The sequence below is a fragment of the Vipera berus genome (assembly GCF_964194415.1).
Source record: "Vipera berus genome assembly, chromosome: W".
NCBI lineage: Eukaryota > Metazoa > Chordata > Lepidosauria > Squamata > Viperidae > Vipera > Vipera berus.
Genome location: NC_138210.1, coordinates 53,880,314 through 53,897,197, shown reverse-complemented (window position 1 = coordinate 53,897,197; position 16,884 = coordinate 53,880,314). Strand labels below are relative to the sequence as shown.

General features: G+C 47.6%; 1 protein-coding gene across 1 annotated transcript in view; it reads left to right on the top strand.

The window, feature by feature from the left end:
• LOC308676149 (glutamate receptor ionotropic, NMDA 2D-like) overlaps window positions 1–11,407 on the top strand; it is a gene marked incomplete at both ends in the record, with an annotated part of 42,971 nt that extends 31,564 nt beyond the window's left edge. Inside the window, 2 exons of the mRNA XM_081341893.1 lie at window positions 3,014–3,246; window positions 9,965–11,407. Of these exons, the coding sequence (XP_081198019.1) occupies window positions 3,014–3,246; window positions 9,965–11,407 (1,676 nt within the window). The remainder of the gene's footprint in view (window positions 1–3,013; window positions 3,247–9,964) is intronic.
• Between the last annotated feature and the right edge of the window lie 5,477 nt (window positions 11,408–16,884).

The window sequence follows — 16,884 nt, the reverse complement described above, 5'->3', positions numbered from 1 at the left end:
TGTTAACATCTTCTTTTTTGTAAGCTTTAGTTAGCACTGATGATTTTTAACACACACTAATTATTCATTTACTGTATACTTGGAACAAAAATTGTCAAATATAAAATTGCATTTTTCTTCTGTATTGTGAAGTCTATGCTTAGTTTCTTTCAAATGAAATATTACTGGTAATATCAATTTGATTTACAAGTAGAGCATAATAGAAGCAAATGGATATTCCTGCAGCAAGCAGCAAATGCACTGTTCACGCACTGAAAATTAAGGGAGAAAGAACAAGGCATTGTGTTGTGCTGTCTGCTTCAACTTCAGCTAGCAAAATTCAGTTCTATTCCAGTTTAAAAATGCAAACTAAGTTTTTATCATCACTTTCTCAAACATTCATGATACTTGCATTTTTCAGTGCTGCAGACTCAAATTCATTATAGCTGATGAAAATCTTATTTTTAAAGCAATTGTTTATAGAAAGAGGCCCCTTAGTGGCCTCCTCTATCCTTCCAATCTTGGCATTTGCACCATTCCCAGATATGCCAGCCAGTTAGTCCTTGACTTAACAACCATTCACTTAGGCTGTTCAAAGTTACAATGGCACTGAAATAAGTGACCATTTTTCACACTTGCGACCATTGCAGCATTCCTGTGGTCACATGAACAAAATTTGGATGCTTAACAACTGGCAGGTGTTTATGGGGAAGCCAGATTCACTTAACAACCGTGTTACTAACTTAACAACTGCAGTGGTTCACTTAACAATGGTGGCAAGAGAGGTCATAAAAAGGAGCAAAATTCACTTAGCAACTGTCTTGCTTAACCATGGAAATTTTGGACTCAATTGTTGTATGTTGAAGACTACCCGTAACCTCTCTGGTCACACACCAACTTCATTGTTCACAGCAGAGACAACTTCTGCCTCTGCCGCTTCAGTTTTGCAGCGTGTCTAAGCTTCAAATTTCCCTTGGGTGGGAAGTCTCACTTCGTTCCGAATCCCCAACAGCCCTGGCAACATTCCAGGGCTGCATCGTGAAGTATCACGGTAATCCTTTGCTAGTCTTTGCCAGGGTTACTCTGGTTATTTAGAACAGGGCTTTTCAGCCAGTGGTACGGCTACCACCTGTGGTACATTGGCACCTGGCAGGTGGTATGCGGCCATCCTAGAAAAGTGGTAGTGGGGGAATGAGCTGAACTGGTGGCAGCACCGCACAAGCCTGAGCGATAGACGGCTGGAGCTACAGGGCTGTCAGGGCTCAGCGGAAGCGCCAGGATCAGCGCTTCTTCGGGGCTGTCAGGGCTCAGCGGAAGCGCCAGGATCAGCGCTTCTTCGGGGCTGTCAGGGCTCAGTGGAAGCACCAGGATCAGCGCCAGGCTCCAGCTGGAGCTCGGTGCTGATCCCAGCGCTTCTCCTGAGCCCAGAAGAAGCGCCGATCAGCTGGAATGTTGCAGCATCTCCAGGGTCTTGTGATTTACCTTCAGATGCTTGGCAACTGATTCATTTTTTCAGTGCCATTGTAACTTCGAACAGCCACTAAGCGAACTGTTGTAAGTCGAGGACTACCTGTACTTTATCACTTTTTTCTTTTTTGTTGGTCATCAATTTTTTGACACCTTGCTAGGCGACTGGTGGTACTCGGATGTTGCCATATCCTAAAAGTGGTACAATGGGTGAAAAGGTTGAAAAGCCCTGATTTAGAAGACATTAAATAAATAGGCAGAACCTTTAAGTTCTGATAGGATGCGTGGCCCTGATTGGATGCCGGTTTCTCTGTTCAGCCACTGGTCAATTGAGGTTCGCTCATATGATGCTGTTTGCTGCTGAGGTTGAGAGGAGAGAGGAGAATTACTGGCCAGCATTAAGAAGAGTAGATGAAAGTTTGAGGAGTGGAAGTGAGGCAGTGTGGAAGGGCCTTCCAATATTGCTCTGGTCCTGAATCAGCTCCCCCCCCCCCCCGTTGTGTTTGTGAACACCACTGGCAGATTTCTCTAGCCCTCCTGTATACAGGCTGTCCTCAACTTACAACAGTGACCGTTCAAAGTTGCAACGGCACTGGAAAAAGTGACATGTACGTTTTCCATAGTTACACCCTTTGTAGCATCCCCACCGTCACGCCATCAAAAGTCAGATGCTTGGCAGCTGGTTCATACTTACGACCGTTGCTGTGTCCCAAGGGATCCCAAAAGATCCCCTTTTGCGATCTTCTGACCAGCAAAAGTTAATGGGGAAGCCGGACACCCTTGACAACCAGCTTACTAACTTATCAACTGCCACGATCCACTTAGCAACTCTGTCAAGAAAGGTCACAAAATGGGGCAAAACTCACTTACCGTACTTAAGCAATGTCGCCCTTAACAACAGAAATTTTGGGCTCAGTTGTGGTTGTAAGTCAAGGACTGCCTATGCTGCTCATGCAACCAGAGGGCAACGCCTTAAGGAAGGCTGTGTGAGACGGTCAGCGCTGCTTGGTCATTTGAGGCCTTGGCAATCAATTTCTGTCCAGAACAAGAGGATTTGCATTTTATGGCAGGAAGGAAAGGACAGGGGAGAAGGACATCTGCGCGGTCCTATCATAATGGTTTGTGACAATGACTTTGGGAGACGAGAGGAAGAGCTGCAGACTAGACAACAGCCAGTCTGATAAAACAAAAATCAGACTCTGAATGAGGAGAACGGAGAAAGCGTCTCAGAAGGGATCCTCCCTAATTTTCAGCAGAGGAAAAGTACAGGAGGGGAGAGACACTTTCAGACCTGAAAGACTCTTTTGCTGTCACTTTACAACAGGGGCCTTCAAACGTGGCCCTTTTATGACTTGTGGACTTCAACTCCCAGAATTCCTCAGCCAGGCACCCGTGCCTGGCTGAGGAATTCTGGGAGTTGAAGTCCACAAGTCATAAAAGGGCCAAGTTTGAAGGCTCCATTTGCAATAAAGGAAGCATTAGTCCTCACAGATGTTGCTTCTTGTCTGGACCACCTCAAAGGGCCAACAGCAATCTTTTTCTACCCACTGCCCTTCTTTTGTTTCAGATGAGATTGAGCTCCTGGAGCGCCTGTGGCTGTCAGGGATTTGCCACAACGACAAAATTGAGGTGATGAGCAGTAAACTGGATATAGACAACATGGCAGGGGTCTTCTACATGCTTTTGGTAGCCATGGGGCTGAGCCTGCTCGTCTTTGCCTGGGAACATCTCATCTACTGGAAACTGCGCCACTGCATGAGACACACGGGCCGGCTGGACTTCCTACTGGCCTTCAGCAGGGTGAGTTCGTAAAAGAGGCTGCAGTTCCCATGTACGCCCCAGAGCTGTTTGCTTCCTTCTGCATGAACGTCTTCCCAGTTTCTCTTACTTCTCTCCTTTTATCTAGAACTGCAGGAATTCAGTGATTGCATTGCTCAAATATTCCGAGGAGTAATGGATACAGAATTTTTTAGAATTTTATAGTTGTTGTTTTTTGTTGTTTTTTTTTTAAAAAAAAACCATGTTCCTGGAGGCTTGGAGGATATGTGTGTGTACATAGGCAATGAAATATGGAAACTCATAAACAAGAGCAAGGAGGTCGTCGAGATTGCAAGTACGACTGTTAGGTCTGACATTACCTAAAACTAAATCATGCAAAGGAAATCAACTTACACAGGTTTGCTTGCTGTATATCATTTGTTCAGAACATGGAAGCTAGCCTACTTGAGATAGGAATCAGCTGTTTTTAGGTCATGCATTCCTGCTTCTATTTTCCTCAATCCCATCTCTTTATCTGGGCGTGTCTACAGATAAACATAAATTGAGTAATACCGTGTTTTCCCGAAAATGAACCCTGCCCCGAAAAAAAGACCTACCCTGATTTGTGGGGGTGGGCCTAATATAAGCCCTATTCTAAAAATAAGCCCTAACTAGGACCCCACCCACTCTCTCCCACCTCGCTGCCTCAGTGGGGCAGGAGGCCGCGTGGCAATCTCACCGCTGCCGCCACGACGAGGCAAGGCAGGTGGGGGAGGGGGTGGAACTGCCCCACGCGCCCTGCACCCGCTTCCTTCAGGCCCCTTCTAGCCAGGCCATTCCTTGCTCCCTTTCACTCCCCTCCTGAGCCGGACTGCCATGCTACCGTACGGAGGATGGGTGGGGTAGGCCTGGTCCCCTTCCGCCATTTCTGAGCCAGGCAGGAGTGACGGCGAAAGGCTCCACTGCTGCTGTGTGCCGCTGGAGGGGCTTTCTTCACGCTCTGCCCCACAGATCACCTGCCCGGCGGCAGCCGCCAACTCTTTCTCCACCAACAGTCCTGTGGCTTCCGCCGTGACTGGGTGGCACAAGCCTTCCCTGCCGCCTCCCTCCGCCACCCCTCTGTCGCCATCACTGGAGAAAATGGAGAATGGGAAGCGGAGCGGCTCTGCTCAGCGATGCAAAGCAGAGAAGAGCACTTGCTTGCCGCCCTGCATTTCAACACTAAGCTGCTTTCCAGCTCTGGCACATTTCTCTCCCACTGAAACAGAGTTCGTGGGACTAAAAAAAAGTTCAGTCAGACCTTCCAACTTCTCCCAAGATCTTTTTTTTCCCCGCAAGAAGTTGGAAGGTCTGACTGAACATTTTTTCAGTCCCACAAACTCGGTTTCAGCAGGAGAGAAACGCGCCAGAGCTGGAAAGCAGGTTAGTATTGAATTTTTTTTTACTTTCGGGAGGAGAAGTGGCAGGAAATGGGGCTGCCATTTGGAGAACGGAGATGTGGGGCGATGCAGGGCAGTGAGCAAGTGCTCTTCTCTGCTCTGCATCGCTCCACAAAGCCACTCCACTTCCCGTTCTCCGTTCTCTCCAGTGGCAGCGATGGAGGGAGGCGGCACCAGAGACTTGTGCCACCCGGTCACGGCGCAAGCCATGGGAAAGTTGGCGGAGGAGAAGAAGCCACCGGACAGTTGATCTGTGGGGTGGAGTGTAAAGAAAGCCTCTCCAGCAGCGCCTTTCGCCATCACTTCCCTCCTGGCTCCGAAACAGCGGAAGGGGACCAGGCCTACCCCGCTCCTCCTCCATACGGAAGCATGGCAATCCCGCTGGGGAGGGGAGTGAAAGGGAGCAAGAAATGGCCTAGCTGGGGTGGCAGCTGAAGGAAGCGGGTGTGGAGCATGTGGGGCAGCTCCATCCCCTCCCCCACCTGCCTTACCTTATTGTGGCAGCAGCGGTGCGATGTGCCACGTGGCCTCCTGCCACGAGTGGACGCAGCAGAAGTGGGCTAGCAGCCATGCAGGCTCCTGCTGGATGGGCCTGTTGGTGCCGCCGCCGTGAGGCAAGGCAGGTGTCGTGAAAAATATAAGACACCGCCCAAAAATAAGACCTAATGGCCTCTTTTGGAGGCAAAAATAATATAAGACCGGGTGTTACTTTCAGGGAAACACGGTAGCCCCACCTTTGAAGCCTACACAGCATGTTTTGGTCACTAAATGGCATCTCTTTTCTAAGGAAAACCTGGCTGTAGTAGTCTTTAGCAAAAACTAGCTTGCCAATGTAACTCGGTTGTTAGCGCCTTTAACGTTAAAAAAAAACAACCCTAATTCTCAACGTTGTTTTTTTTTAAAAAAAATGCACTTCTTTTTAAATTAAGGCAGACTATTAGCATGCTGTCGAATAAATATGTTTTCATTCAACTTGAGGGGGGGAAAAATTTGGCTGGCTTGTTTGAAGAACTGGAGGTGGCGACGTGCTGATTTGTACGTCTATCAAATGCAGTGACACACTGAGAGAAGCCAGATTCACTCCCAGAAGTTGGGGCTGGGGGGGGGGGAGAGGAAGAAATGCATCAATCAAATGTTAATGTGATGTTAATCGGCATCCTACAACTCCATGCCTCTAATTTTTAAAAAAGAAATCTAGATAGTTGGTGACTGATTTCAAAAAGGTTGGGGAGAAGGAGAAAGAAGAGGAGTTATGTATTTGATTTTAAAGCCTAGTTTTAAGCTTTCATAAAAGACCACTAAAGGACGCCTAGGGGACATCAAGCTCTGATGTGATTTTAGAGGAAGAAATGATTACAGGTAGTCCTTGACTTACAACCATTCGTTTAGTGACTGTTCGTAGTTACAGTGGTGCTGAAAAAACTGACTCATGACGGTTTTCCCCACTTTTGACCGTTGCAGGATACTTGGCAACTGGCATGTATTTATGACAGTTGCAGAGTCCCAAGGTCATGTGATCACTATTTTTAACCTTCCTGGGGGCTCCCAAAAAGCAAGGACAACGGGGGGGGGGGGGAAGCTGGAGTCGCTTAACCAGCGTAATCCAAAAAGTTGTAAAATCAGGCGTGACTTAACTTTCACTTCCAGCCGTAGTTGCAAGTCAAGGGCTGTCTGTAGTTTTTATTTGCACGTGTCCATCACTTTATAAAAACCAATTAAAATTGCTGTTGTCTTGTACTGAAATTAAGTTTAAAAATGGTGGGAGAGACTCCAGTTCATCCAAGTGGCAGAAATCCAATCTAACATTTGATTTCTCTGCTTGCTCCCACTGATCTCTTGTAATCCTAACTGTCTAACTGGATTTCTTCCATCCCTTCTGCTCTTCTTCCTCTCTGCTTCTCTCCATTTATTAGCCTGGTGGTCTTGCTCTGCAGCCAGATATCTACACTGAAAGGCAAATTCAGCAACATGAGGGGATGGTGGCTTATCAGTAGCAGGAGGTTATTTGTAGGGGGAAATTATCTTTGCAATAGTGGTGAATATTATCTAAGAAAGAAATTATCTTACTTAGGTTCAGGGTGGGATTATTCACATGGTGCTCCCATAACCGAGTAAGAGAGAAGATGGAAAATTGTAGAGGTCATTGTATACAGACCTGGCTGGGGAATTCTGGGAGTTGAAGTCCACCCATCTTAAATTTGCCAAGGCTGAGTAACACTGATATGGAGGACACCCTTGATAGACAGAAGGAAGATGCAAGTTGACAATCAAATTGGCTGGAGCCCGTACGAGTAGTCCTTCACTTACGACTGTAATAGAACTTTCCCATTACAGCTGTAAGTCATGACGATTGTAAACCTGGCCACCGACCTTTTTTAATGACCTTGTTTTATGGTGGCCATTAAGCAAACACCATGGTTGTTAAGTGAGCCACTTCTTTGCTGTGGCCTGGTTTTGCCAAAAACCTGTATTTGCTTCCAGTTTTCAGCAAGAACATTGTAAAACACGGTCGTATGAATGGGGTGCAGCAACTGGCCATACATGCAGGCACTGGTGGGATTCAGCCGGTTCGCACCACTTCGGCAGAACCGGTAGCTAATTTTCTGTTGCCCAGGCCCAGAACGGACTTCCGGAAGCAGCATCCACAGAGAGACCCAGTATTTGAATCCCACCACTGCACGCGGGCCAGTTGCCAAGCATCCAAAATGTGGTCAGGTGACCATAGGGGCTATAGGTCATCAGAGCTTCAGAGCTGAATTATAAGTACCCTGGGGAGGTCTGTTGGTACTTTGAACAGTTGCTAAGTGATTGATTGTAAGTCAAGGACTACCTATACTAGGGGCAGGCAACCTTGGCTCTTTTATGACTCGTGGACTTCAACTCCCAGAATTCCTGAGCCAGTACGGCTAAGCATAGAAACCTCTCCCTTTCTCCTCAGCATGGCTGGCTCAGGAATTCTGGGAGTTGAAGTCCACGAGTCATAAAAGAGCCAAGGTTGGCTACCCCTGACCTATACCAAGGAAGATACAAATAGTCCTCAACTTATGACCACAACTGAGCCCAAAATTTCTGTTGCTAAATGAGTCATTTGTTAAGTAAATTTTGCCCTGTTTTACAATCTTTTTTTGGCACGGTTGTTAAGTGAATCACTGCGATTGTTAACGTTAATAACAAGTTTGTTAAGTGCACCTGGCTTCCCCATTGACTTTGTTGATCAGAAGGTCACAAAAGGTGATCACGTGACTTCGGGACGCGGCAACCATTATAAATATGAGCCAATTGCCAAGCGGACAAATTTTTATCACATGACCCTGGGATGTGTCAACAGTCATAACTCTGGAAACCAGTCATAAGTCACATTTTTCAGTGCTGTTGTAACTTTGAATGGTCACTAAATGAACTGTTGTCAGTTGAAGGCTACCTGTACTTTAAAAATGCTTCAGACCTCCCTCCCCCACAAATTCACATGACGATAAAAAAGGGAGGAGGGGAAGTGCATTCCAATTTACAAGATCCTGTCACTATAGCTATTCTAGTAAAAGTAGATCTAGGCCTGGGGTAGGCAACCTTGGCTCTTTTATGACTCGCGGACTTCAACTCCCAGAATTCCTGAGCCAGCCATGCTGAGGGGAAAGGGAGAGGTTTCCAAGCTGAGCCATACTGGCTCAGGAATTCTGGGAGTTGAAGTCCATGAGTCATAAAAGAGCCAAGGTTGCCTACCCCTGATCTAGGCCTACAGAATGTCTGTTTCTTAATCTGGTCTAATTTATAGGGCTGACCAAAGTAAAGAAATCCAATTCTTCTGGAATTCACAGCGCTGCCTTGGTACATCTTGAATAGGTATCTTATGCAAGGGTTCATTAGGCTGACGCTTGTCAAACTGGGGATTTGATATAAAGAGACTCAAAAAAGACAAATTGGCCGAGGAATTGGATGCTGGATTATTGTGTTGGGTGGCAGAGGTGACACAGGAAATGGACAGGTGGGGAAGAAGTGATACGGTTGGTGAGAGGAGTCATCTGTATCTCACTGAAATTCTCAAGTTGCACTTAGAAAAAGATAATTGTGTAAAACTGGGGAGCAGTGATTTGTTATACTGTTATTATTGTTGTGTAGGGGACGCGGTGGCTCAGTGGGTTAGGACGCTGAGCTTGTCGATCAGAAGGTCGGCAGTTTGGCGGGTCGAATCCCGAGTGCCGCGTAGCAGAGTGAGCGCCTGTTACTTGTCCCAGCTTCTGCCAACCTAGCAGTTTGAAAGCACGTAAAAATGCAAGTAAAAAAATTACGGTGGGAAGGTAACAGCGTTCCGTGTGCCTTTGGCGTCTAGTCATGCCGGCCACATGACCACGGAGACGTCCTCGGACAAGCGCTGGCTCTTCGGCTTTGAAAGGGAGATGAGCACCGCCCCCTAGAGTTGGAAACGACTAGCACGCATGTGCGGGGGAACCTTTACTATTATTGTTGTGTATGTCAGGAGCTATTGCAGGTAGATAAAAAGGTGTTTTAACTTGAGTGAGATCCCCAGCTCAGCTAGCTTGGCTATTGTTTCCCTTATCTGGGCAATCTCTGTGAAGGCAGGCATTTTTTTCAAGCTATTCAAAGATAATGCTGAGAACACAACTTAGAATTTTCTTGATACAGAACTAATACAGATAGTTCTTGACTTAAGAAGAGCTTGGAAAACCATTTGTCTGAAATGGTATAGTGTTTCCTGCTGGAGCAGAGGGTTGGACTAGAAGACCTCCTAGGTCCCTTCCAACTCTGTTATTCGGTTACTTATGAATGGTTAGTTAGTGACTGTTCAAAGTTGTGGCAGACTTCCACCCCACCCCCCACCCCCCATAGTCATGTGATTACATTTTGGGTGCTTAGGACTGTTTGTAACATCCCACAGTCATGTGACTGAATTTTACAACTTTTTTTGCCGGAAACTGATGTTTATTTCCGGTTTTCCACAAAAAGTGCCTATTGGGTACAATGGGTTTGCTTAATGACTGCCACAGAAATGGTTATAAAATCAGGGATCATCAGGGGGTGACCTGCTTTAGCAACCACTATGATTTACGACTGTAATTCTGAGCTTTAACTACAGTCATAAATTGAGGACACCTGTATTTTATTGTCCTACCTGCCCAGGTGTCATTTTAGGGAGCGCTGTCTTGTTCGCAAAATTTCCAGTGCATTTTCTACATTATACGGTAGTTTTGCCTGCTTGCTAGACGTAAAAAACATAGCTGTAGTTGAAGAACCTTCATATGTGTGTGTGTGTGTGTGTGTGTGTGTGTGTGCGTGTATTTAACTATTTCTCCCATTTCTTCCAGGGCATGTATAGTTGTTGTAGCAGTGAAGACCCCAAAATACCAGACCAGCAGCAGTTGCCCATCCTGAATCACACCTACGGACCATCACGAGGGGCAGCCCCAGCCCTGCCCAGTCCTCCTGGGCCTCCGCTTCCCTGTTCCAGCTTCCTGCCTCGTGAACGGCGCATTGTGGAACGGTGGCGTCATGCCCGTAGCCCCAACTGTTACAAGGATTTGTACCCCCCTACACCTGCAGAACTCCCTACCACGAAACCAACACGCCACAGCCTCAAGAGTCCTTTCTCCGATGGCTTCCACCGGTTCTATGGCCCCATCGAACCCGAAGGGCTTTCAGATCATGTCAGTAGCAAAAAAATGGCACCCTGTCAGCTCTCTCCCCCACAGCCTTCCCGTGGGCTGGAAAACCCTCCGTCCTACTTTGCTATAGTGCGGGAAAAAGATTCTCCAGACATGCCACCGGTGGCATCAGGTTGGCAACGCAAATCTCTCCGGGGTTTGTATGAAAGTTTCCAAACAGGGAAAGGGGCTGGCCGAGCTTCTGAGGTGAAAAAATATGACGGCCCTACAAGCAGTTATCCTACTAAAAGCCCTTGTGAGTTGGAGAGAGGCACCTCCCGGTCTTTCGGGAAAGAGCGAAGCCGGTATGGCTACACCCGGCTCTCCTACGAAGATGAACGTTCCCCGCCGGTCCCCCGTTACCGACATGCTGAGGAGACGTCTCTGCCACGAGCTGAGCCAGAAGCTAAATGCCCAACCACGTCAAGCCGCGAGAGGAGCTCCCGGGCTCACATCTGCCGCAGCCATTCTCACCCGCTTGCTGTCGGTGCCAGTTTGCACAGCCAAAGTCATTATGTGGACTTTTCAGACTCTGATTCCGACATCTGTGAGAGGGATAGTGATGGCCACAGCTGCTGGTACCAGTCGCCAGATTATTTCTGCACCTACCCCTCCCGAGAGAGGCAGCTGTTTGCCACACACAAGCCTCTGCACTACTGGTCGGCCGACAAGTTGGCCAAATGCCACGGGTGTCACGGTCCTTGCCAGCACTGCCTGAGCCTTGAAATGCTCCCGCCACCCACTCCGCCGTGCCGCAAGGAAGCCTTGCATTATTTAAGCTGCTCGGAAGAGCATTTGGAACGCCGGCTGGACTGGGAGCATCGACACTGTAGCCACTACAGTTGCCTAGTTCCTCGGCATCGCCACGGCTTCCACCGACGCTGCCACCATCATTCCTGTGAGCTGGGGCCAGGCGGTGGAGTCCTCCACCCGACCTCCCGTAGTCTGGAGGACCTGAGCTCCTGCCACATGATGCGCTGTGGGGCTTCCCATCGACACCAGGGTGGCTTCTCCCCGGAGTGGCTGCCACGCCGGGTGAGTCGAAGCGGGGAGCTTTTTGCCAGGCGCGGTTCGGCCCATTTCTCCAGCCTGGAGTCCGAGGTATGACCAGCGCCAGGTGGGGCGGGCGTGGGAGAGGGGTAGAGAAAGACATTTAAGATGAAATAACAGAAAAAAAAGACTGAATTGTGGTTGAGACTCCGAAGGTGGAGATGGCACCGTGGCCCAACTCCAGGAACAAAGGCAATACCACGAAGATGGCCACGGAGAGGGGGATGCAGATCAGGGCCACCAATGAACCCACCAAGGGCATGCTGCCATAATGCCACCAAGAAGAGATGGCACAGTGTCATATATCTCCCTGCCACAGAGAAGGGGAATTGTTCAACCAAAAGAGTATCACAGATAAAAACCACAGTGGGGACTGGAACCACTAATATTCTCACTTAAAAAAAAACAAAAATCAGAAGGGAGAACAGAGACAACATCTCAGAGAGGGGCAACACTCTGCTACTGCGACCCCAAGTGCCACCAGAATAGCCCCCCTGACAAAGCACCCAATCCCTTGCACCAGCCATTTTGCAGCGGGGGTGGGGGTGGGGGTACAGGGGAGCTGTTCCCACCTGCATTTCCATAACAGACCTTTTATATCCAGAAAAAGGGCTTTCCTGCCACTCTGTGGCACTTCGGTGGGGTGGGGTCCTCTGGTCGGTGGCAATGGGCTACTGCAACAGCAGGGCTGCTCCTCTTTGAACAAGAGCCGAGTGAGGGTGCCAGCAGGCGGGGGCGAGTCCCTGCCCTCCCACAGATTGGCAGCTGGAGCAGCTAGTGCCATCTCAGGCTCCAGGACAGGGGGGTTGGGTGGTGGAGGGCCTCCCCCACATGACTGTTTGGACCTTGCGGTGGGAAAGGATGGTAGGAGACAAAACTGTGACTTTGTTCAAACAGAAAACTGTGATATTTTTTCCTGCGCATTTTCCTCTTCTCCCGCCTCACTTTCTTTGCTCTTCTTGTGCTTACTTTTTTATTTCTTCCCTTTCTCCATCGCATATATAAAATTTTGCAATCATGGGCTCCCCTCATTAGGGAGATAGCAACCCACGGCAAACAAATACCACCTCGTAGGCAGAGACGTGCAGACTCATCAATCTGGGTGCTGTGATGGACGTAAATAAGTAAATGAAACAATCGCAGCTGCCCCGCACTTCACCCAACCCACCCGAGTCATATCCAAAAGGGTCCCTTCTCACAACACCTGCGCCCCGTATCCACCAGTGCACTGATGCTCTCCACGTTAAGAGAGTGATTATAGAAAATGATAGAAAAACAGGACTAGGATGCTCTTCAGTTGACCGAAAAGGGCACAGCGCTTCAACCGAGCAAAACAAAGCCAATAAAAGAAGAAGAAAAAAATCTGATGCAATAGATAAAATGCTGTACATGATCATTTCCATCTACTGTCTTAAGCCAACTGTGCTGGGCTTCTCTGTGCACACAGCAGGGGCAGAAGCGGAAGATGTGGATGCGATTGTATGACTTCCCCGTCCTTTCCTTGCAAAGGGGTAGTTGTGCCATTTTGTGTGGGAAACTGAATAGGTTAGTGCTCTTGCAGACATTTCTTATGCTTCTTCCCATACAAAAGAAGCACAAAATCACCATACGTACTTACACCCACAACTGGGACCAGACTTTTGTTGCTCAGCAAGGCAGTTGTTAAGTAGGCTCACCCAGTTTTGTGATCTTTTTGCCACACTTGTTTAGCAAATCACAGCAGTTGTTAAGTGAATCATACAATCATGAAGTGAATCCAGCTGCTCCCATTGACTTTGCTGGTCAGAAGGCGGCTGGGGAGGTCGCAAATGGCGATTACATGTCCCCGGGATGCTGCAACGGTCGTAAATACATGGAGCCATGTTTTAGTCAAATGACTGGAGATGCTGCAACGTTCAAAAGTGAGAGGACCTGTCATAAGTTACTTCTTTCAGTGCTCTTGTAACATTGAAGAGTCACTAAACAAACGGTTGTAAGTCAAGGACTATCTATAGCTAAGACTGGTCAAAGGAATGGAAATTTGTCTTCAGAGCCCAAGATCTTGAAATAACCCCACATGAAATCAGACTTCAGGTGCCAAATGTACCAGATAAAACTAAGAAAGAGCCAGGTTGGCAGAGAAATATGTGCCATCTTTGATTGGCGGGATCCACTACAACAGGATGTGATTAGCCACCATTGTTGCATTTTCTCAAGGAGTGAAATTTTAAATTAAATGTCGGGAAAACTGCAGTATGACTGATAAGTAGGTGTGAGAGGAAGGAGCGTGGAATGGCAATTATCCAGGAATCAGCAAGGATTGAACGTGCTACAAAAAGTGACGTTATTCTTTGCTTCCACTGTTATTTAGAACTTTTCTCTAGTGTGATGTAGCATGTATCCTAACCATGTTTGGGGAGAAATAAGATTGGATGGTGGTAGAGCCTTCTGTTACCATCAGGCCACTGCCAGATTTATGTAAAATGAGTCAAGGATTCTCAATTTTTCTGGCCATTTTTGGCTGCCCTAAGGACAAAGGACTAGCCATTCAGAAGTGACTACCAAGGTGGTATGGCCCATGTCCCCCCCCCCCCCGCCAAGACCTCAAATAGAATGGGCCATCTTGATAAGTCAAGGACATCAAGCAGTGACTATAAAGAGTTAGGAGGGATGGCAGAGGAGATACTTTTGGGTGGGGAGGGCCCAGGCATAGTTGTCACCAAAGTAATTTATTATAGCAGTCCATTTCCTCCTGACAACCTAATAAAAATCCATTAGGATGAGAAGTTTTTCCTTTGGGGGACCAAACGGGTGGGAAATCCACAGACATAAACAGAAGAAATATTCAAAACCTTTTTTCTTTGCATTCATTTTGTGCTGATATTACCTTTCTTACTAACCCCATTTTTGGTCATTTGGTTTGACCCTTCTTTTAACATCCAAGGGTAGGCAACCTTGGCTGTTTTATGACTCGTGGACTTCAACTCCCAGAATTCCTGAGCTAGCATGGCTCAGCTTGGAAACCTCTCTCTTTCCCCTCAGCATGGCTGACTCAGGAATTCTGGGAGTTGAAGTCCACGTGTCATAAAAGAGCCAAGGTTGCCTACCCTGCATTTTGAGGTTTATTCCAAGTTCCCAGTTTCCATTTCCACAAATAGGGCGATCAGAGATTCTGACAAGGAAACACTTGTGTTTAGGGGAGTCAATTTTACCTTTATTTCAGAAATTTCGCCCCACCCCCCCAGCCACAGGCATTGTGTTTGCCCAACTCCCCTTTCACTGTGTTTGAGCATATCTGCACAATTCTAGGCACGCTCAGTACTGTATTCGGTGTCAGGCCCAGAATTACAGATCCTGAACCTTCTTAATATTTCTGGTCCATATAACTGAAGGAAGGCAGTTCAAAAGATTAAGCTATGTCTGAAGATAGGGGTTTCTCCAGGTTTGGAGGTGGGAATTCACTAAATGGATCCTCCTTAAGTTGGTGGATTTCAGATTCTGGGGCTTGTTGAGTAGCTCCAATTAATCTACTGTTTTATATTTTCTAAATTGCTCTTGATGGAGCACTGCAGGGAGGGAGGTGGTTTAAAATTTCTCATTTCCCAGAGTAATGCTTTGATTGCAAATGAAGCCATTTGGAGTAGAGGGCAGGCCTCATTTGATGTTTAATGCTGGTTTGTGGTCTGCTTGCCAAAGTCTGCCAAGCTTAGTAGGATTCTGGAGGAGGAGGAGGAGGAGGAGGAGGAGGAGGAGGAGACGACGGCTCACTGGAGTTCCTGCTCTTTCTGTGTGGAAGACTAGAAACAGAACGAACCACCAAGCAAATACTGGATTCTTCCATCTGTGAACCTTCAGCAGACTGCCAATTTAAACTCGTCTCATTGCAGAAGGGGAACCAAATTTCCACAGTTTCTGCCTCTCAGACAGGACTCCCTGGGCTAGATAGGCCATCAGTCAGACTTAGTAATCAGATTCTCTCCTTGCGCCGCCATTTCAGAGCCAAGTGATGCCAGTTTGCAGGGCCTTGTTTGAAGCGTTGCACTTCATTTGAGCCCCTTAGTCAGAGCAGGAGCTTGACAAATTGAGAAAGATGCAGAAGGGAGCAGCAAGGATGATCAAAGGTCTGGGAGAGACAAGTTATACGTTGAGATGCTAAAGGAACCGAGGCTGCTTAGCCCCAGAAAAATTAAATCTAGTTGTTGAAGGAAGAGAGACCTGGTGGCGGTTCTCGCATCTGTTTTAAAAGTGTCGGAAGAGAACCCATGAAGGAGACACAAAAGAAGGAGCTTTTAATAAACTGGATGGTGAAATGCGGCCCAAGACATGAGATTGGATATGTTTCTCTCATGAACACCGCTGGGATTTAAAGGAAGCACTGATCTCATGACATTTTGTCACCAATAATGAAAAACACTGTGGTGTTAGTAATTCCCTGTCCTCCCATCATTTTTCCTTGAGGTGCTCATGTTCTTGAAAATTAATAGAGCCCTAAGGGAGATGTAAGGGGAATAAGACTGTTTCTGGGAAAACCAGCTGGTCCTGGCACACCCCAAACTACTCAGCCATAGAACATGCTAAGCTGGCGGGGCACTGGCTTTAGGAACAGGACGTCCTGTCTCAGGGCTGGGGTTGGATCTGAGGGTCTGCAAAGTCCCACCCAACCCTCCAAGTTCTCCAATACAGTAGCAGCAAGAGTGGCCCAGTGCCAGGTGCCACAATAAAACACTGTCACTCCCAAACTGGTGCACACACTGCCAAACAGTGAACTGCAAGAAAATCTCTCACTCTCTCTCTCTATATATATATACACACACACACAGAGACACACACCCTCCCAGTTACACATCTGCAGTCAAGCACAAAGGCATACAAGCACACACCGATCATGCCAGCAGACAAGAGTAGTCCAGCTCTGCAACTGAAACCCACGTTGCACCAAACGGAGTTAGTGTGCGGCTGAAAGGAGTCTGCACAGCAAAAAATGAAAAGGAACCGCAGTCAATGTCACAAGCACAGGGCCTCCATCCCCAGCGCAGGAAGGCAGGGTCACTGTCACCCACCCATGCATACGCCCTACGCTGGCAGTGCATTCTCGGAAGAGTGACTGTAGGTAGGACTGTGGCTCTCTCGATGTTTTCCCTCTCATGAGGTAAGTAACTTGTCACTTGTGAAATGTAGCGAAAGACTTCCTTCCGCTGTGCATCCCTGGGTCTGGAGTCCGCGTCTTATGTGAAGTAGCCCCTTAGTCTATATAGCAACCAAGGATGGATGGTCATAGCACCCCAGAGAGGACCAGCTTGGATACCAGCAATTCGTTTCATGTCCCATAAACGCAGAGGCTCCAGTGACACTGTAGTAGGGACTCAAAAGAAGCCGTAGCCTATTTGAAAACATGCAGCAGAATATGCACTTCCGTGATGTACATGTCAATTAAGACAAGAGATACAACCATACGTGGAAACTCAGAGCCACACACACACAATGCCCCTCACATATAGACACCCATCGAGAAGTCCATAATTTCTGCCTCACTCTCCCAATTGTGCTTTTATTCT